The 21,698-nt window shown below is 42.5% G+C and overlaps 4 protein-coding genes across 4 annotated transcripts in view; 2 read left to right on the top strand and 2 right to left on the bottom strand.

The window, feature by feature from the left end:
- Positions 1 to 1,842, bottom strand: part of dnah6 (dynein, axonemal, heavy chain 6) — a 67,675-nt gene extending 65,833 nt beyond the window's left edge. The window contains 3 exon segments of the mRNA XM_036516407.1: positions 326 to 606; positions 883 to 1,053; positions 1,600 to 1,842. Coding sequence (XP_036372300.1) covers positions 326 to 606; positions 883 to 1,053; positions 1,600 to 1,842 — 695 coding nt within the window.
- A 1,641-nt stretch (positions 1,843 to 3,483) lies between these two features.
- Positions 3,484 to 4,355, top strand: LOC118769669 (small integral membrane protein 19). Its single transcript, XM_036516888.1, has 3 exons — positions 3,484 to 3,676; positions 3,781 to 3,905; positions 4,123 to 4,355. The coding sequence occupies exons 1-3, from the start codon at positions 3,546 to 3,548 to the stop codon at positions 4,179 to 4,181; spliced, it is 315 nt and encodes a 104-aa protein (XP_036372781.1). The 5' UTR covers positions 3,484 to 3,545; the 3' UTR covers positions 4,182 to 4,355.
- Positions 4,356 to 4,496: 141 nt separating this feature from the next.
- sclt1 (sodium channel and clathrin linker 1) lies at positions 4,497 to 15,920 on the bottom strand. Its single transcript, XM_036516887.1, has 22 exons — positions 15,848 to 15,920; positions 15,120 to 15,161; positions 14,747 to 14,814; positions 14,096 to 14,148; positions 13,807 to 13,879; positions 13,450 to 13,505; positions 12,825 to 12,957; positions 12,198 to 12,320; positions 11,840 to 11,905; positions 11,212 to 11,282; positions 10,153 to 10,243; positions 9,593 to 9,684; positions 9,326 to 9,503; positions 8,745 to 8,843; positions 7,765 to 7,836; positions 7,271 to 7,345; positions 6,880 to 7,025; positions 6,298 to 6,490; positions 6,016 to 6,212; positions 5,532 to 5,610; positions 4,959 to 5,054; positions 4,497 to 4,597 (listed from the first exon to the last, which is right to left on the bottom strand). The coding sequence occupies exons 2-22, from the start codon at positions 15,151 to 15,153 to the stop codon at positions 4,535 to 4,537; spliced, it is 2,058 nt and encodes a 685-aa protein (XP_036372780.1). The 5' UTR covers positions 15,154 to 15,161; positions 15,848 to 15,920; the 3' UTR covers positions 4,497 to 4,534.
- A 93-nt stretch (positions 15,921 to 16,013) lies between these two features.
- c22h4orf33 (chromosome 22 C4orf33 homolog) lies at positions 16,014 to 18,438 on the top strand. The gene is made up of 6 exons (XM_036517413.1): positions 16,014 to 16,378; positions 16,715 to 16,895; positions 17,239 to 17,299; positions 17,468 to 17,519; positions 17,644 to 17,843; positions 18,287 to 18,438. Exons 2-6 carry the CDS (start codon positions 16,715 to 16,717, stop codon positions 18,378 to 18,380), a joined length of 588 nt encoding a protein of 195 aa, XP_036373306.1. The 5' UTR covers positions 16,014 to 16,378; the 3' UTR covers positions 18,381 to 18,438.
- Positions 18,439 to 21,698: the final 3,260 nt, after the last annotated feature.

Here is a 21,698-nt window from a genome sequence, read left to right as displayed (position 1 = left end):
GGTAACAAATGAAGATCCAAAGTGGGAAGTGAATGTAAAGTGCAATAGAATTCGGTCCTAGTGAACTATGTACACAGGGTACAGTCATTTTATCAAAATGATTATCAAAATGAATTATATTCAGACAAGTACAATCTTAAAGAAAGATGGTTTAATGCCGCCGTTATTTTTCTTTGTTCATGCAACATTTTCAACGTAAACTTGAAATTAAATCTTACATCACTAAATCCATTTGTCTCAAGATTTTGTGGCATTGTGTGAAAGGAAGCTGTTGCGATCGGAACCTCAGTACGGCGTGTGAGAAGTGCTGCAGGCTGGGCCTTACTTGAGGTTGAACGCGTCGTATTTGATGGAGGACTTGGGCACGGCCGGGGTCATGTAGAGGAAGCCGAGGTGGGGATTGTTTTGCACAATGCGAATGATATCGAGGGGTCCACGGATCTTCGCTTTAACGGCGTCCTCCACGGTTGCGAAAAGCAGAAGAGGGGACGGGAGCCGAGACGGGGCGGGGCTCGGGGACGGAACTGGTGTCGGCACACCCCCGACCGAGGAACGGGGTTTTTTTGGAGGCGAAGGGGAAAATAGCTGGCTCTGTGTGAGCTGCACCTGTCATTTAAAAGGATAATAATCATAATAATAAGAATAATAATATATGTATTGCGTATTACTATTTACATATTATTATTATTTTAAATCATTATTGTTGCCGTCACTGCTCTTATTCCCAAACACATATGGCTAAACAACATATTTCTCAGTCTATAACAATATATTTCATTTTCATATGGGTTATTCTTATTATTGTTATTTGTATTATTAACCATTGTTACTTCATTGGTATCTTATCTAAAACAATAATGGGGGAGAGAGACTAGTGTGTACCTGCTTTTCCTTGACACGGTCCGGCAGTTCAGGCAGCTGCACTGCGGACGGCGGCTTCTCCACAGGCAAGGAGGGGGAGGGTGGCGTCCAGCCCATGCTGATCAGCTTCTCTCGGTTCTTCCTGTGGATGTACTCTGGCCGCCTCTGGTCCTGATATCTCTTTAGAGCTGGCTGAAAGTGAAGGGGAGACAAATAACATTCAGCCACCTCATCCAGGATGGCGTACTTCATGACACTCCTCCATGAACGAGTGAAAGTACTTTCCTCCAGGATGCAACAGTGTCCAAAGCTGGGAATCAAACCCGCAGAAGAGGAGTGTAGTGTTAAAAACCCAACATAATGTGTGTTCCATAACTGTATGTGAGAAGTCTAAAATGTTAAACCCACTCTACTTTTCGGTATTCTGAGCCTGTCCAGAGCCTGGGCGGCAGTGCAGCATAATGGTTAAGGAGTAGGGCTCGTGACCAAAAGGCTGCCGCTCAATTCCTCACAGGGGCACTGCCGCTGTACCCTTGGGCAAGGTAGTTAATCCACAATTACCTCAGTAAATGTCCAGCTGTATGAATGGATACCATCGGAAAAAAAAATTGTAAGTGTAACCAATGTAAGTCGCTCTGTATAAGAGTATCTGCTAAATGCCAATAACGTAATGTAATGTGTGCCTAACGTCCAGAGCGCGGGCTGTGAAAGCGTGACATCAACACTGCATGAGCTTACCAGGATCTCCACCTCTAGAGGGCGCTCCCTCTCCCTCCGTCGCTCCTGGGCTTTGGTGCAGTGGGTGAAGAGGAGGGCGTGCGGGTGGCTACGGGACTGGCCAGGGGCGGCACTGACCAGCCTGTCCCGGAGCCGGTCAACATCCACCCGCCCGTGCGGCACGGGCAGCACCTCCTTCTTCACCCTGCCTTGGTCGTCCGCACCCCCGGTTCCACCAAGCCCTCTAAGAGAAAGCGAAGACATCTCTTCTCCTAACCCGGGCTTCTCGGCTCACAGTGTACTCTGTAATGAAAGAAGAGAAACCCACAGGTAACGAGAAATAAACAAGGACATCATGACGTGCAAAAAAGTAACAATGCACAATACTGTTTGCTTGCAAACGACACCATTTAAAGTTACATATGACAGAGTCCGAACCTAGCTTGACAGTGTGTTACTTTATAACATATATTGAAATGCAGCCAGGCAACTCAGTATAAATCCATGCCATTAGCTTGAAAACATTTTTCCATTTACAATGAGCTTTTCAGCAGTATGTGCATGCTTTAGCGTAAAGGCAGGGTGAAGGGCAAGCAAGATATTTTAGCTGGCTGCAAGCAAGAAATGGCATACCGTATCTGATTGAAGCTAGTAAACACACGCTCACTTGTATTGCTAGGGGCTTTCTAATTACCAAGCAAACGCATTATTTATGCATGTCTTTGTGCTTCCCACTGCTTATTTACTCTGTTCAAGCAACGTCGCATCGACCTGTCTAAGCAGTTTTCTGTTAGCGAGGTAGCAAGCTGGGCTGGAATGGCAAAAAGTAATATTAATAATCAAAACGTTTTGAAAACAAGCCAGTGCTAATCGCTAGACAACTGTTTAAATACGTTAACATGATTTACAAGGACTCGGCAAGTTGATAAGCTACAATACTTACATTATCCATACCATTTGTTGGTGAATAATTGCTAATAAAGTGGGATTTCGGAAACAAACAAAGTTTTAACGATAATCTCACTATGTTTGAGTGCTTCAGATACGCCGGCTGTTTGAGGTTACCTGGCAACAGCACGCCGTAAGTGAGCACGAGGAAGTGTTAAAGTAACAGTGTAAACTATACACCGCCGGAATACCGTGCATTACACGAGAAAATGAATAAGATCTATATTTGCATTTTACATTACATTAAGATTTTATTTTGAAGGCTCAGACTCAAAGTTTTGTTTTGAAATATGCTCACGCTAACAGAATTATACATGTGAGTGATTTATGGAAGACATTTCCATACATTTGAGTCTTTTAACATAAATTAGGAATACAAACAAGTATTCACCTTACTTTGAACTTATGTACCAAGTTTATAAAAGGGCAGATATTCACAGAATGTGAACGAATAAGTGTCCTCGTTTTCACATTTGTAACACCATATTTTTCACATAGAATGTATGAGTAAGAAGTAATATAAATAAAAAATAAAATAAATACATATATGCATGCCTAAAGAACAGTGTTTAACAGCTCAATAAAGCCTGAATGGAATCAAGCCAGCTCAGGGTTCAGATGGAATTAAAAGCAGCATGGAGGGGAGGATCCCAGGACCCGGACTGGAAATACTGTAACGCACTAAAATTAGACATGCGTGACATTATACCAGTCAGATTGCATATATTCTTGAATTGTATTCATTCATTGCCTCGTCGATACGAGTGCAGTATATAAAGGGTAAACTCAGGAAAAGAGTGATCAGCTACTGCTACGCCGTCTCTATCCCCTTTCCTGAGATCAGTGCAACTCCTGTACTCTAGAGGGGGCTAGTAAGCAAGTAAAGTTCAACACAGTGCTGAATTTCTACTTGTCTTGGTCGGAAGTGACGCACAGCTTTTGTTTACATACCTAGCTACATGGACGTTGTACAGTGCCCGTTTGCGTTGTTAACATAGCTGTGCACAGCACTCTTCGCCATGGGTGGCTATGGTGTAATGGCCGACGAGGAAACTATTGATTATTCTGTGCACGAAGCATGGAACGAGGCAACGAACGTGTATCTTCTCGTTATCTTGGTCAGCTTCGGTTTGCTGATGTATGCTAGAAAGTGAGTGATGTCTTAATGAGACAGCTACCTGGCCGGTAGCGAATGAACCACTTAGGTAGCGAGCTATCCCCACGTTCTTCTAAGGTATGTATTCTATTTTGCAGAAATAAGAGGAAGATAATGCGAATTTTCGCGCTGCCTCCCACTGTGGGATCCTCACCGGAGCCAAATTTCTACGACAGTCTACAGAAGGTGCGATTACGTCAACAACTGGAAATGTACTCTATCGGTGAGTTTCATAAAGGTCTGTGGATGACAGGTCGCTCTTGTAAAACATGGACAATTAGACAACTAGCTTGATCACTTCCTACTATTGTCAAAATGGATGTTGGTGGAAGGGAAGGGACTGCGCGTACGTGGGCATGTTATATTTTAGTTAATAAAACCGGTTTTTCCACCACATTTGGCGAATGTTTCTCTGACCATAATTTTTCCTATTTATGCAGCAAGGAAATTCGACCAGCAGCAGAGTAAACCAGAGAGTGTGCAGGTTGCCATGGAGTGAAGAGAAACTACTTTCTACAGGACACCCATTCCTTTTTGAATTATTTGATTTTGACTGGAAAAATAACTGATGTATTGCATGCAGATAATGCCCCTCTCCTGCATCACAAATGGCTACATCCCTGCTGTTAGGTTGTGTAGCCTACCTCATCAGTCCAGTTTAGCAACATTTTGGACCTGTCACCACTAAGACTTATGGAGACTAAGGCAGAGTACAGTACTTGCAATATAATCTTTAAAAACTCATGACAGAATGAGGAATCGCCAGTACAGTAAATGGTGTTGTTTATTAAAAATGTTGTCAAGTTGAAGAAAATACACTGTGCAAGGACAATAATGTTCGAGGTGGCATGGTTACAGACTCTCCAGGTCCAACATGGAAGCTGCTTTCCTTCTGTGTGATGTTATTATACTGAGCTGTAAAATTGGAAGAGAAGAGGAAAACCGTGTGTGAGCTGGTTAAAGTTTTGTGAATTTTGAATAAAGTTCTTTATAAAAACAAATGGCTCTCTGGGTCAACCACGATTTTTTTTCTCCAGCCGTTGTGATTATGCTAAATACAGTATATTAACACTAAGTCATATCTATTTCACTCAACATGCACAATGACTCTTTGCAGAGGTGTAGAAGAGCATTGCTGACTTGGACAATACAGCGTGTGAAACAAAAGTGTGAAAAAAGTAGTCAGCTGAACTCCAAACTGGGTCACAAATAAACTAATGTGTGACCATTGCCATTCATACACCATGCTATAATCTACAACCACACGGACGTTTACCTGCTGTGATGCAGTGGAGGCCCTTTGCTCTGCCTGAGTTAAGCGTCTCTGGAGGCGGCCATTCTTCTCTTGGTACTCCACCATTTGTCTCTCATACTGTTTGAACCAATCACACGGTTTGAAAGGAGGTCTGAAAACCACTTGACCACGTGTCAGAAATGAATCCAGTTTCTTTGTACAAGACCTTTCAGAAGGTGATAGGGGAGCAAGAATTCATGATCTCCATAATAGGTGCATCATCGTGCACCTATTGTGCATCATGCATACCATGCATCATTGATGTATGAACTAACCAGAAGACTTTGTTCTGCCTAGCAGAGCAGTATTATTGGTGTAAATCAGTGAGTCACTGGTACCATGTAATAGCCCCACCCATTTTGGGGGTTCATGAATTTCATAGTCCAATTACTATTTTCTAGTATGTATGGTGTTTATCAAAGGATGATTTCAAACCAATGTGTGTTTTATACATCTAAAGAACTATACCCAGCTTTTCCAATTTCATATTCATATATGTTACATGATGTTGTATGACTATATACACACAAATGTTAAAGCTGAAGTTAGTTATACCTCCACAATCTTTTCATGGTCTGCTTCCAGCTGGATCTCCAATTCCTGAGAGCGCTGCTTTTGTCTAGCCAGCTCTGCCCTGAAATCATTTAACACTAATTAATGCCCAAGTTTTGAATTTATCTCTGCAACACATGTTTAACATGTTAATGTTAAATAACTAAATGTCTCCAAATACTTTTAAAACACATACATTCATGGAGAAAATCCATTTTCCATTCTAAACCCACCCTACCCTGGTGAATGGAGACCGGTTGTGTTCCACTGCTCCCAACTCCCAGTCATTCCTGGCAAATGATAGAGCTCAGACTCGAGCCTGTGTCTAAGCTGTAGGATGTGAACTTGTCTCTTTAATGATAACAAATTCAGCCCACTTCCCATCTCCTCACATTACACAGTTTCTTATGCGACTGTCCGCACAGCCTTGTTAGGAGGTGACACACAACCCTTCTTCCACAGAAACACACTTCAGGTCGCTACGTACCTCAGGCTGCCCAGCTTCTGCTCGAAGGCCTCCGCCAGCTTTCGCGCCTCCTCCTTCCAGCGCCTCGTGGTTTTCTGCTGGGCTGTGAGCAGGCGGTTCAGCTCCACGCTGGAGTTTCGGCTGCCCTCCTCCAGCTCGCGCAGCCGGGCCTCCAGCCCCTGCTCCTTCAGGGAGAATTCATGCTCCATGGAGGACACCTGAGAGACAGACAGGAGGTGTGACTCCGGCAGCTTCGTAGCGCAGCTCGGCCGCAGTACCGCGGCGCCCCTTTAGAGGGCGCACCTGCTGTTTGGCCTTCCTCTGGATCTGCTGGCTGGTCTTGCGCAGCTCCTCCATCTCCCGGTGCAGCTTCTGGTTCTCCTGCTGCAGACGCAGGCGCTCCTCGCTCACGCTGCCGCAGTCGTCCCGCGCGCCCGCCAGCGCCCCCTGCAGGCGCCGCACCTCCTCCTGGCACCGGGACAGCTCCTCCTCGTAGCTGCCGGCACAGACACAAGCACCAAGCACGCCGGGCCATTATTCATTTCAGTAATCACCCAAACACAGCACATATAAACAGCCACATCCACGTAGTACACACGCACAATCACCTCCAGGCAGTACACGTATACAGTCATGTCCAAGTTATATTACATTACTTACATTACTGTCATTTAGCAGACAATCTTATCTAGAGCGACTTACACAGGTTAGTATTTTATCCATTTACTGAGGCAACTGTGGGTTAAGTACCTTGTCAAAGGGTATAACAGCAGCACCCCAGCAGGGAATTGAACCAGTAACCTTTCAGTTACGAGCCCTACTCCTTACCATTACACTGCACTGCTGCCCTTTACAGTACTCATGCTCTCCTCGGCTGGTACTCACTCCATCTCCAGTTTCTTCATCCTGTTCTGTGTGGTCTGCAGCGTGATCTGCAGGTCGTCCTTCATCCGCTCCGCGTTCAGGCACCTCTGGTGGAGCGTGTCCATCTTCCTGTACTCCGGCTCCCCGCTCCTCCCCTCCCTGTACACCTGAGAGAAGCACAGAGCTGCGGTGCGGAGTTCTAAGGCCCCCAGTGGAGGCTAGCCTCTCTCTCTCTCTCTCAGACCGCCGGCTGTGTTAGCATTCTGCAGCAAACTGCAGGCTGGGCAGAAGCATGCACCCGAGCGCGCATGCCATCTGTTGATGCTCAAATAAAACCTGCCTTTCCTTATTAAAGCCTGCCAAGGCAGTTTGACAGAACTCTGATCCTCGGCCATGGTACTTAATTGATTACCTTTTCCAGTTCCTCTTCCACTGCCTTCCTTTCCCGCAAGGTCCTCTCTATCTGAGACTCCTTGTCAGCGCACTCCTATTGTAGGACAAGAGAGGCCTGTCAATCATGGCCTGATCCTGAGGGCAGGAACTCAACAGAGATGCACGCACAGTCATGGTCCTTTCTTCAAGTACACATCCCTCTCTATTTGTTTAAACAACAAACACAAAGCAGCACACTGTAAAAACATGAAAAGTAATTAAAAGCAAATAAAGGCAGACTTAATTCAGTGAAGTACCACCCAACACATGAATGAGCAAACATTTCCTGCATGCCCTGTTGACACACAAAGTATACTTCTCTGTGAAGAGAAATACTGTGTGTTTCCATAACACGTCTTTAAATGTGCTTGAGTATAGGCGATATCAAATGACTGCATTCAGATCGGTCCATTTAATTAGCACGGCCTATCAGCTTCACGCTCTTAAAAGGTAGATTACGACGCGAGGGCCTACCAGCTGTAGAGCTGAAAGTTCCTCAGCCATTCGTTGTATCTGTATGTTACACTGCTTTCGTACATTTTCAACCTGAAAAATAAACAGGGCACATTAATAAATCTGTAACATTTCACAATGACTGTGGTCAAGAAAAGCCAACTGCATTGTACTATATTGTAAGAGTATCAAGCAAGAGAATATGAACACAGACTTTACAGGGTAAAAAAAACTATTGAAAGCCACCTCCTCATACAACCCTTGGCTGGTACATTCAGTCTGTATTAATGAGCTTAGGGAATTAAACTTAATAATAGACCATTCACAGAAGAACAGAAGTAGTACAGCAGTCTTATATCTTTGTCAGAGCCATTTTGCAATTAAAATACAGCCTCTTCATTATCCATTTATGAATGAAGCTAATCTGAGCTTTTTTGGTTTAAGGATAATAAGCGGGCGCCCATGATTATATAACACAGAAATCTGAAAAAAGTATACTATGTCTAAATATAATTAGCTGGGTGAACCCATGCACAAACTTCTAAAAGTCTTGCAAGTACAGGCTGTGTTGATACCCTGGCTACATTTATTTAGTATGGTTCTGATTTGCTGGAGAGATTACAATATATTATTTCCATTTGCTCCTATCAGGGTAACCACAGCATAAATCATGTTTAATTACAGCTGTACATGTACCTAAGCAATTTCAGCTAAGACCATATTTTATTGTGTAACAGCTATGCTCTTCCTGGGATTCAAAACATTTGATTAAAAATACAAATGCTCTTCTGGTCCAAAAGCTGACTCCCTGACCACTGTATCATACTGCCAACCAAGTACAATACAAACTACAACTAGAACTTAAGAGTCTCCAAAAAGTAACTACACTGGAAGAGTTGTACAGCTCTTTCCTTGAGAGAAAAAACACAGATATGCTTCCTGGAACAAACTGGCGCAGGCAGACTGTGGTATCGGACCAATGAAAGAACCCACAGACTCGCCTCTTTTCTGGTTCGAACAGCCGCGTCCTGAATCAGCTGCTTAATGGCCTCCTTCAGCTTCTCCAGCTCTTCGCTCTTCTGTTTTTCTCTCAAAAGAGCCTGTGAACACACAATTAAAAGCCACAGCAATGTGAGTCTGCAATGCAAGCAAACAGATTCATATTCAGGTTCAGATTTCATTAACTGCCCTTAAATGAGGAAATTCCTTTTCATGGCTCCACCTCACCCACAAAAATGACACATAACACATCTTTCCATAGTACATGACCACATTATGGGCAGCATCTGCTACACCACAATATGACATACATGATCATGCATGTATTGTCTAACACTACTGTGGACCTATTACCTATTTTTTTAACGCACTACAGTGGCATATTTAGTATAATGACGCTACAAAAACTAGGAGACCTTGTTAATGTTCCAACCTGCTTATTATCCCAAAATTTTGATTCAAGAATGGGTACAGACTGGAGTTCTAAAGCGTACTGGGAACATTTGCTGCTACATCCAATGTGCAAATAACTATAGTGATTTTTGAATCACAGCTGTAAGTAGCGGGGCCCTGTGCACCTCACCTGCTCCTTCTGCAGAGAGGCCTCCTCCGCCGCCTGGATGCTCTCGCGCACCTTGGCCATGGCCTCGTACTTCTCCTCCTCCAGGCTGGTGCAGCGGCCCTGCAGCTCTCCCACCTGCCTCTCCCGCGTCGCCTGCTCCCTCCTCACGCTCTCCGTCTCCTGGGTCGCCGCCTTCAGCCTGCCCAGAAGGAACGTGGGTCAGCGACATGTCTGTGGTCTGGGCTTTGCTGAGCTCAGCCTCACTGCGCCTGGACTGTGGCTGCTCACCTGCCCTCCAGTTGGCTGAGGGCCGACTGCAGCTGCTGGAGCCGCCGGTCCGAGGCCTCCTCTCTACCATGGGCCTCCGCTGCCTCATCCTCCTACACACACACACACACACACAGACACAGACACAGACACAGACACAGACACAGACACAGACACAGACACAGACACAACAAATTACATTACATTATTGTCATTTAGCAGATGCTCTTATCCACAGCAACTTCGTTTTTTTTTTACATGTTATCCACTTATACGGCTGGATTTTTACTAAGACAGTTGTGGGTAAGGTACCTTGGGCAAGAGTATAACAGCAGTGCCCCAGTGGGGAACGGAACCAGCAACCTTTCGGTTGCAAGCTCTGCTCCTTACCACTATGCTACACTGCTGCCAAATCCAATGTGTCATTGTCTATGGTGCCGTACTCCATGTGCAACTCCATGCTGATTTTAAAAGATGTATCCACAAAGAACAGTTCATATCATAAAAAATGTTCCATCACAGATAAAAACATGACATCTCAACGACATGTAGCAAAATAAATCTCGACTGAATACGCTCACCCTTCTCTGCATTTGGTCTTGAACGTTCTGCATGAGCTTCGTCATTTCTTCCACTTTTGCTGTAGCCGTTCTCAAGTCCAGCTTTGCCTGTCTACAAGAAACAAATGAAAGGCCTTTTCGTCTGTAGCAGTGGGTTACCAGACGCAATGATGGAGGACAGATGGTGAACAGGGCCAGGGGTGAGAGAATGATTGATGGGGAGGCCTTACAGGAGGAAGCTGCTGGGGGGTTTACACAGCGCTGGCGGACTGTAACGCAGCAAGAGTCTGACAGAGTCTATCAGGAAACGGTGTGGCTGGGGCACGGTGGCGAGGACAGACTGGCAGGGGGGCTGATGTGCAGGGAAAGACAGCTGCTTGTGGGCCTGAGGGGGAGCCAATGGCTATCGCAGCATAAAAGGAGACAGTTAAAAATGAACAAGGCCACAATATCGGACTGTCATGGCATCCCTCTCAGGAGCTGATTTCTGCTAAAATAGTAATTCCTGGATGCAACTTTTTTTTATGAGAGTTGGAAACTGCAACAAGTCGGATGTTGTGTTAACTGGCTACAGTAAACATCAACAGTGTTACTATATCTGCCTCCTCTCACAGGAGAAATTTTTGTGTTGTTTTTGACCCTAGTTTTAAACATCCATGTAAAGAATGAGTCAAAGGTCTCATTTTTTTCATCTACAATATACCTGAACCTATCCAGGGTGGACTACATAATTCTGTGCTCTGTAGCGTTACAAACAAATGCATTGTTAATTGACAATACACCCAGAATTCTGCGGCAGGGATTCTGAACAATTCCCAATCTTGGCAGCACATCACTTCATCACTTAGAAAGTTTCGCTGGCTCCCAGTCAAATTTAGGATTGATTTTAAAATAGCTCTGCTCACATAAAAGAAACTATACGGGCTGGCATCCAGCTACCTGTCTGATCTACCGGTTGAGGACACACTTGTGCTGGTAGAGGCTGAGGCTGACAGGACTTCTGCCAGGAAAGAGAGCGGATGATGGGGAGGGGTCTGCGGCAGGGGGGAGAGGGAGGTCGACGGGGGGGGGGGGCCTCACCTCAGCTGGGTGCGGAGCTCCTCCATCTCCGCGTTCTGCTCCGTCACCGTCTTCAGGAACTCCTGGTTGGTCTGTGTGTGGCATGACAGACAGGTGCGCCTTTGAGGCATGCTCTCAGAGGGCACGTTTCAAACAGTGAGGGGAGCAACGCGCGGCCGAGAGGGCGAGGGAGAAAAGACACGCCTTTCTCCTCATTAAACATGCATGAGCGAGATATTACATTACTCTTTCAGCACCGCTGCTGGCACTACTTACACCCCGGAGTGAAGCACTGAAAACAAGCGGATAAAAATGAACAATTATCTGTTTCTAAAACCTGATTTTCCTCTGTGCAGAAGGAAAAATAAACAGCAAACAGCACTTCAGTTGGAAATTAGAAAAGAGACAGTATGTGGATTGTTAGGTTGCTGAGAACATTACATTACAAGATATATGTGAGGCTCCTATCATAGGAGTGTGACCATGCTTTGTTCAATGTATATTTTTAACAGAGCTGAAGAGTCAAACTGTGTGTGATGTAACAACATCAAGGTGAGTCAAATGAAGGGGGTATCAATGAAGGTAACCCATAAACCCATGTTTATTATATGGTCCAATCAGCCCCACTTCCTTCTTTTGTTGCACTTACTGACTCCAGGTTCTGATTGGCCACCTGGAGCTGCTGTGCAGCTTGCTGGACGTTGGTCAACTGGTTCTGAAATGAAAATATTATGCAGATTACTTCAGACAGTTGGCTCTCTCTGAACCTACGCACAACACATTACAGAATCTTTCAGTAATCAAGGAGAAAATTACGTGTGCTCCTCAGTAAAGTCTCCATTCATACCCAATAAATGAGTAAAATTTTTGAAGAAGAGAAATATTTCCCAGGGGCAGGTGGAGAAACCCAGGACTACAATGCCCTCTAGTGGAGAACACACACATTAGAGAATTCTGAAAGCAATTACATGAGACTCAATAAAAGACGCATGCACCCGAGCACGAACCTTCATGTGCTGTCTCTCTGCCATGTGGACCTGCACATCGGATGACGTCTTCTGATAGGTCTCCTGCAATCGGTACAGCTCGTCTGCAGCTGAACGCCACATCTCCATCGCCCGATCCTTCTCCTGAAGTCAAACACACAGGCAGGGCAGCTTCACAACTGAGATATTGTTTGACAGACACAGCATTGAGTGCTCAGGAGAACTGGTAAAAGCAGAGGACTCATAAAACACTCTGAATTGCTTGTCGTTTTTCTGCAGTTATCTGTTTCTGCTTTTCAAATTATTCTGCCCTTGGGCTGTTAATCAACACTTTTGCTCCAAAACATAGCAAATTTAGATTTGTTAGTACTTCACGATGGTCTGTACCACACAGGAATTTAGCCCTTGTAATTCCACAGCATAATTTAACCCATGCACACTGGCAGGTGACATGTATTGAACTTTTTTTTTTTATAACCACATTTACTATACATCAACATCTTGGGAAAAACACTTAAGGCATGGCCAGCATGTTGAATTTAGGCCTTCAAGAATCTGAGCCAAAGTAATTCTTTCCTCCTCCTGGGATTAAAAACGGTCCATAAAAATGGTTCAAAGGCCATGTGGTCAGTGAAGGAGGAGTCGTACCTGGACAGACAGCTGGATCTGCTCCTGTAAGTTCCTCATGATTCCCTCTTCGTTAGAGTCCACCTCTAACCCAGACCCAATGGGGAGCGTGTGGAGCTGCCTCTCTATGGACTCCCTCAATTCAGAATGCAGCCTTAGAGAGTAGGAACAATAACACATTACCCATTTGCTTAGCAGACCCCCTAAACTCACCCAGGCTGCATGTTACCTGCAGTCCATTTATGCAGCTGGGTATATTCTGAAGCAATTCAGGATGACTACATAGTTCCAGTACACACCAGCAATGCTTCCACCCAGGATTCAACAATACAACTTTCTGATTGAGTTCTTTGCATAAATGTAAAAAAAGGGTTCGCGAACCTGCAACTTCACCACTATTTCACACTCCTTCGGTCATATAGAGACCCTTCAAGTTCCACAGTTACATTAAGACGGATATTAACAATGATATATACTGTGACACCAGTGTACTCACTTTCAGATGAATTGCAAGGTTGGGTTTGCAACAGGAAGTGGTATAAAATCAATAAACACAATCATGTTTCTGCTACATAAACACTTGCGTAGAAAATGAATAAATTGACTGCTTTCAAAATAAATGAAATACAAGTAATAAAAATGATACCGTTCATTTTCATCTACAACTTCCTCAAGCTTCACTTTGAGCTCAGTCATCTGCATCTGTTGGTTTGGAGGTAAACAAGTACATTGATCTATTTTTCCACAGGGGGTACAGACTGCAAGCATCTCCATCAATATGTATGTGGAGCATAACGGTAATGTCAAATACAGTAAATCATGACATTTTAAGATAAAATCAAGAGCACATTGAGGGAAAACGAAAAATCCTTAGAGCTCAGAAATTTCACATATTGAGAACGTCCCTCTAACTGATGATTCTTTATGTCACCTAACCTTCCATTTAAGAGCTTGTTTAGCTGATCATTACAGCCAAGATGAAATAACTTAAACAATCAGTCACCTGATAGCGCTGCAGTTGCTCCTTCATGTCTTCCACATGTCTGTCATACTCTGCTACAAGTGGAGCCATGATGCTGCAAAACAACAGCATCAGCAGCTACAAAATTAATAATCGTCTCGAAACGCATGATCATCATTACATATTAGAGTCAACAAAACAAACAAAAAAAAAAAACGGTTGTCAAAACTGGAACCTAGCACACAACGTAGCTGACTCTTACGCAGGGAAGAGTGACAGAGATGCATTGCGTAAATCTGTAATGCAGGTATATGCTGTCACGCATGCTTACTTTTTGTCTGAGAGCCAGAAGGCAGGGGAGTCAGAGCCTCTGGAGGTTTCCCCCTTGAAGAGACAGTAAAAAATTCAAAACAGTCAATTGTTTTCAGTACAGAGATTGGTGCAAAGACAACTGATAATGATAACAGTAATAAATACAAAAACAATGACTTTCATTGTGATGATCTGTACAGTGCAATTCATCAAATATGTGAAAAGTGCTTAACACACTGATTTAAGTGGTTAACAAAACACCTTTCTGTAGAAAGCACAATTGTTCCCATCCCTCAGTATACTTAGAAAAAAAGACATGAGTACATGCAACTAAAAATTCACTCCCCCACTCCAATAAAGTGTGTGCATTTATTATTATTTTTGTATTTGCTTGCTTCTTTTGGTTTGTTATTAAACAGATGTTTTGGAACACCTAAACACCAATTGGATCTAGATCAATGTACTGCTGTTTCAGGCTTTATCACATTTATCAGTATGCAATTAAGGATAAATAAACATACTGTACTCTCTACTTTGGACTGTGATGGTTATATGGAGTTTTGCTGACGCAATGTGAGATTTTGCTGGGTACACACAACCGAATTTGCCAATACCAATAAGGTAAGGTCCAACTGATCAACCAAAAATTCAACAACTGTAACAATAATACCAGTGCAGATGCGGCTGGAGCCTGATGTCCATCCTGATATTGACTGAGAGCGGACTTCAGCCTGTGGACTTCAACATTTACAATACAGAAGTTAATACATGGTCAACAGCCAACTGAACATGTAACTAGCTTGCTCGCCATAGTAACCCGACCTTACCAAACAACAAAAACTGACAACTGAAACTGGTAGCAAGCGAGACTGCTTATCGACTGACTTACCAATTTCAATGCCGCAACTGTGGCGATAGCCAAGTCATTTACTGAACAAGTCAAGTTGCAGAAACATATACTCGTCTGATAGCTACATAATGACTTCATGAAATGGCTACAATATCGTCCAGGTTAACGTTAGACAATTGCTTTGGTTTCTTACCTTCATCTCGCAGACTTTCAATTTCTGCTGACATGTCGGACACTATGGTAGATGAAAACAATTGCACGTAGGGTTAACACTCCAGCTAACGTTAGTCGCGGTGTTATGCCACCACCAACAAGCTAGACGAACGAACGTTAGTCTTAGCTACTAGACGACACATCCATAGAGCTTGCCAACCAGGTATTCATACGCACACAACAGCCTTAGCTAGATAACAAGCAGGCACTCGCACTTGTGTTTATTATGTTCAGACATAATGGTCACTGTAGTTATTTCCAGCAGGAAGCCACAACAGGGGCCTAAATCGCTGCCATAACGTTACCGTTAGGTAACTGCTGGTAATCATCGTAGCACTAGGTAACCAACCAGCCGGCAGACGTTATTATTCAAGGGCGCTGGCTAGTTGTACAAACCAACGCCTTTGCGTGTTTTCGTCGGCTTGCTACCAGCGTCCACAGTCTTAATCTGATATAACGGCATTAGCAGTTAACCTGCTAGCTACCACAGAATGAAGCTAAATTAGCTTTAACGTTACACAGACTTGCTAGCGGACTCGCTGGCTTCAAGATACTATTGAGTTAGACATACGCACTGATTTAGCTAGCTAGCTAACCTAGCTAGCGTCTATATTTTAAGGTAGTTAGCAAACTAGCAAGAAAATGACGTATTACACATGCTTTAAATTGTATAAATATTTAGTTTTTCCATCCCATTGTTCAACATACCCAAATAATCTTAGCACATTCAAAAAACTGTTACAATCACGGCGACTTCTTCCGCCGTCCTTTTTGAAGTAAATATGCTAAGCCAATCAAAAGCGTCTTCAGCGACGCTGTACGTCCCCATATTTGTTCCCAAAGGAAACAGATTCCTGGTATTGCACTTCCTTGGTCATGAGACTCTCGGTTGCTCATAGTTATTGCTAGGCAAAAGTTGGCAATGGCTTTAATATGCATGTAACAACTCAGTCGTTCACAGTATTAGCTAGCTCCTGAATTGTACATTTAAATTTCATAAAAAGATTTTGTAGCCTATTCCCGGACCTGAGACCAGGGATTCATTTTTGTATCTGGCTAGAGCTAGACAGAGTTGGCTGGCAGCCCTGATGTTCCAAAGTACTTGAATAGCTAAATTTGCTAGTTAATTACAGTAATCGTGTTTTATGGTTTTATAGTATCATTAAAAGCATTTAATAGAGCATGTGCATGTTTGATTTCACATTGACACCATAACTCGAGATCTGCACGGTTGTCACGGTAAGAGCTTGGTTCGTGCCTAGCTAGATGTTAAATTGGAGTATCTATTTCCAGTTACCTATCACGTCAAGAGCTATCTGTGGATAGTCAATATGGATTACAGCATTTGCTCGCTTTCTCGTGTGATGGGTGTTTCTGTGCTACATTATGGGATTGTTTTTTGATCATTTCATGTAGACGCACTTGACGCAAATGACGAATGCTATTCTAACCACGGGTCACTTGGTATTAGCAAAGTAAGGTCTTCTACCTACTTTCCGTTGGAACGGCTGTTGATTGGTATAGGGCTAAGGCAGAGAATAATGCCACATCAGTTTGAAAGAAGTGTCTTTTCAGATGAACTTCGTCATTGAGCACACGTGGGACAGCTGGCCTGTCATGCACGACCCTGTAAATGTGAAGTTTTCACCAGGAGATGGTGGGCTGTTAATGGAAGTGTCTGCCCCATTCTTTGACGATCCAAAAGCTCCAGCAGGGCCCCCTGGCCAGCCTTTCCCGGGACTGTGGGACTATGAAGGTGTGTAGAGAAGGATTGTAGGTTTCAGATGCTTTAGTTGACACTGCCACTGGCTTTATGGCTTTTTTCATGGACAAGACTACTTTCCATCCAAGTAGTCACCAGACAGAATCAGAATAATAATTAAATATTTATATCTGTAGCCGATCTGTCTATGTCTGTCTATGTTTGTTGGTCGATGTGATATGTTGGAATTTCACCAGGTCTGTGCTCAGATATTATTGGATGGGTCAAAATTGTGAAATCATGGCCAGTGTCACAGACAAAGTGTCATTATGCAGAAAAAAATACAGCCAATTTCCTCATATGACTCATACCATGTTATTCTACAAATTTTCCCCAGTTGTGGAATCCTTCTTCTTGAACAGTGCCACAGAAAAGTATCTGGAGGTGGAAGTTTGTCCGTGAGTTAATTAATTCATTCATTAATCTATTGTTTCCATAACTGGGAGGAGGTAGCCTGTGGGCATGTACAGTAATTGACAAAACAGAAACAGAGACTTTATACATTTTTGCTTTGGAATGTCCTGTGAAAAGATAGCCAATCACTGTGGGCATCTGTTTTCTTGCAGTCATGGGCAGCACTTAGTATTATTACTGTCTGGCCGAGGAAATGCCTTTCAGGTAATGAAAGCTGATTTGCACACGTATACATTTCTATATTCAGCACAGGCTTCACTTCCTCTCTTAAAGTGAAATTCTCTCAAAGGGTGACCATTTTGTCATTTCCCTTTACTTTTTTTTAAAGCAAGGGCTGCCTTTGTCATTCCAAGCAACTGTGGATGGGGGTAAATGGAAGGGGACAGCGCTCCTTCCCTGGAAATATTTCCCCCCAGGAGTGAATAAGATGAATTCTTACGCCATTCATGGCTCTGGAATAGGAAGAACTTACGAGGCCCTCTATCCCATTCCAAGAGAGCAAATAGCAGAGGGACAAAAACCAAACTTGTGAGTACCTTACATTTGATATTTGAATCTTACATGTGTCCAAGTGCCAATGTTTCTGTGGAATAAGGTTAGGATGGTTAGGACTGTGCTGGCTCAGGATACCCAGCCCACTGTATTTCATACACTCAGGCAAGTTAACCCTTTGCAGAAGAACTCACCTTTTCCCATGCTGTGAATGCCATGGAAACACCTGAACTTGAATTTACCGAACATCTGTATTAAGCATATTTACAGAAATGCAATAGTGACATGCTTTTCTGAGGAAAAAACAAGTAATTATGATGAAGGTTAACGTCATCAAACCAGAGCAGTAACTGAAAACAGCATTGTTGTATCTGAAATTCTAAAGATGTATTAGCTATTATTGTATATTCCTGTGAGTATTTTTTAATGGGCTGATATGTCATGTGAATGTCAAATGATTGGGTTTTTCTTCTCATTAGCCATCTCCTAGAGTACTTCCAAGACTTCAGACTGCAAGCAATCATGGGAGAGGACTGGGTGCAGCCAGAATCGGACCTTTGGAAGACAAAGTGACAATCAGTACAAAAGATGACAGCAGGGCCAAAGGCACTAAAAGGGACCAAAAAATAATTACAGCCACAGTTCTGTATCACTTTGAGACTTATAATCTGATGATTATAACTGGTGTACTAGCTTTACCATTCACCTAAAGGCAAATTCTGATTTCTTTAATTAAATTATGATGGTTGATCTGACAGAAACAATGCAACAAATGTGCTTTCTATTTGATTTTACATATATGAATAGTAATTCAATTGTACTTCTATGACTCAGATAAGATGAATCTCTGTAGACGCATATTGTGCTATAATTTGTATGTCTTCAGTGACTTCAATAAACTTGTGCCGATCCATAGATGTCCTGAAATTCTTCATTCTTGACTGTCAGTGATACAGTTTGTTGAATGGGTTTGTTTATTTATTTATTTATGTTTGACAATTAAACATAGTTCCCATCTCTATACAGTTATAAAAATGAACATTTTGGTGTGTGAGAGAGGAAGAGAGTTTCATATCTATGTTAAGACACACTAAAAATAGGATATACTGTAAAAAGTTCAAACAAAACCGGGCCAGGCGTGCCAGATTTTGCATATGGGAGACCAAGCATCATAGGCTGTGAACATATAGTTGTGACTGTACTCATATAATGTTGAAAGCAAAAACATATGAAATCAATTATATCATTGGACTTTATTTGCAGTGAATGCCGTTGGCTGTGTTGTGCAAAAGAATGCTAAGTTTGCAGAGTGATCTTGGCAGATTTTCTGCCCCCTAGAGGTGTCATATGGAAATTGTCTAGCTCTGTAATTGAGCTTGGCACTCAGATGCTGCTTACTTTATTACAGTCGAGTTTAAAATACTGCTGTATAAAGAGATATGATGAAGTAGCTGTTGAGATTTATGTTATAATTTGGAAATTGAGCAATATTTCCTGTGATCTCGCCAAGCAATTGCCAAATTCACTGCTCCCAATAATGTTCCGGTCAATTTACAGACTTCATAGATCTTCCATTTGGTTTGGGACATATCAAAAACCTGTCACCTGAAGTAAACTTGAAGCTGTTAAGTGCTTTGCTAAGGGGTAACCAGGTATCAGTCTCTTACCTTGAATACATTACTGGAATTCTCACTACACTACTATCCTCATACCAGCTTGTCCTATCTACCTGTTAAGCTATTCTTAAACATTGTTTGTTTTTCAATGTAACTGTTTCTGTGATTCTTTCATGTTGTGAAGCGGTCACCATTTCTGTCAGTTCCATCAAGTAAAGAACCAGTAAAATTTATTGCTGTAACACACAGTATGTCAAACATGACAGTGAGAATGATAGTGATGTCTTCACAGCCATTCAGAATGCACTGAAGCCATTACGTAATGGGAAACCTTAAATGGTAGCTTTGTCTGAAATTTGTTACTTTCTGCATTGATTTAAAAGATAACCCCTTCCAGCAAGGCTATCCCAGTATACTATCTTCACACATCCAGTTAGCCCATGTTTGACACAGAGTCAGTGGTGCTGTAGTCTACATTCTCTAAGCAAGACAAGTTCAAAGTAAAAATGAAATTGCACTGGTTAACTTATGCCCCAGGGATGTATCCATATATCAATATTGCTACAATAGATGCCCTCTATTTTTATGTGTCAAAGCCCACAAAGAATTCAGTGGATAGTTACAGATGTTGCTCTGACTATTTGAGGCTCTTCAAACTTTTTTATCCTCTGTAGGAAATAACCTCTGCCCTACTGTGCGCTTAACAAGGACTTGCTCCTTCACAGTGGACCTCTGGTTTCACCCTGTCCTATTTTTACGCGTGATTTATTTCACGTGTTTAAACTTCTTGGCCTTGTGGACACCCCTGCATTTATCCGGCTTCTGGCATTTGAAAAAAAAAAAACTTTTGGTATTGAGACACACGCGATTGATTTTCGTGTTCCAGGCACCCGTCTTTACTTAAAGTTGTAATCTCTTATTGAGCCCAATCCATTTTAATTGGTCCTCCACGTTTGAAATCAGACAGTGATTAGACCCGCAGAGCTCTTTTACTTAAGCTCCTCGTTATCGCTCCTGCTCCTGTCTGGTCCTTTGCGAACAAGAGCAGAGGGATTATAACTCTCCCGTATCTTGCTTTCACTTGTTAAAAAAAAGTAATACAATCAAAATCTCTACATCGCAGAAGTGGAAGATATCATGCTCATCTTTGGTGCTTAGCTATTGTTAAAGAGGGCCTGCACCTACAGCTGTACAATTTCAGATCATTTACAAGAATTGAGATTGATACTTACCTCGCGCAAGCATGTATCTCCACCATTCAATCAAAGCCTCTGAAAAAGTAAGAGACCTTTCCATTGTATTTTCCTTTCTTTTCAAAGTCACATTCTTTTTTTTTTTGTTCAGCAAACCTTATAATTTTTTGAAGAGGACCAAAAAAACTGTGCTACAGAGCGAGGGTTAGTGCAAAGGGGAATGGAAAAGTTAACTTTTTTATCTGACAGTGAAGGTATGTCAGTGATGAGGTAAATCAGAACAAATGATGAGGGGACATCACATTCAAAGATGGCAAATGATATTTCCAGTCTGTAAAGTATCACATTTTGTATTTTGCCCTTGACATGTTTTATGGCTTCTTGTCTGGCTTGGCTCCATAAACATAAACCCCCTGTCAATTTTTTTGCTGCGAGGTTATTGATTTGTTCCAATTTTGTCAGATTAAAGGAATGATTCAAAACCCTGACCAATGCCCGAGGAGCTCTGTTGACAAAAATACAGCAAAAAGGGGATTGACAAAAAATAAATCCACCATTTCATGTTCTTTTTAAAAGAGAGGGTCAATACTGAAGATAAAAATGAATGATGGTAACGCTTTTCAGATTTTGGATTTCCCTTTCCATGTCAAGCAACTGGGTCATTTCAAGTGGAGGAAACTTTCCAGAATTAAATATATTTGCCTTGAATGAAAAGGAAAAATATTTATCAATACATAACTTGCTATTAATTTGACAGCTTGCAGATAAAACATCTGGCATATTATCTATATTGTATAGGTAATTACAGATAATATTTGTCTCGTGTTATAAATTGTCTTGGGATAGGGTGGATGCTAAATGACAAATCATAAAACAATAAAAATGATAATGTTCTGAGCCCTGCGTCGCCTTCTTGGCGCCCCACTGTCCCTGTTGGAATTTATCCTGCGTTGTCGTTTTAAAGCTACTAGTGCTACAGAGCTTTATGATTGGCCATGAACACTCCATGTATGCTTGAAGCTCAGATCCTAATCTGGCAAAACATTCCTTTTTAAATATGTTCAGTTGTTACTGAATAGTTT

This window comes from Megalops cyprinoides, chromosome 22 (genome assembly GCF_013368585.1).
Source record: "Megalops cyprinoides isolate fMegCyp1 chromosome 22, fMegCyp1.pri, whole genome shotgun sequence".
Lineage (NCBI taxonomy): Eukaryota > Metazoa > Chordata > Actinopteri > Elopiformes > Megalopidae > Megalops > Megalops cyprinoides.
Note: the sequence above shows the minus strand (reverse complement) of the source record. Positions and strands in the feature narration are given on the sequence as shown.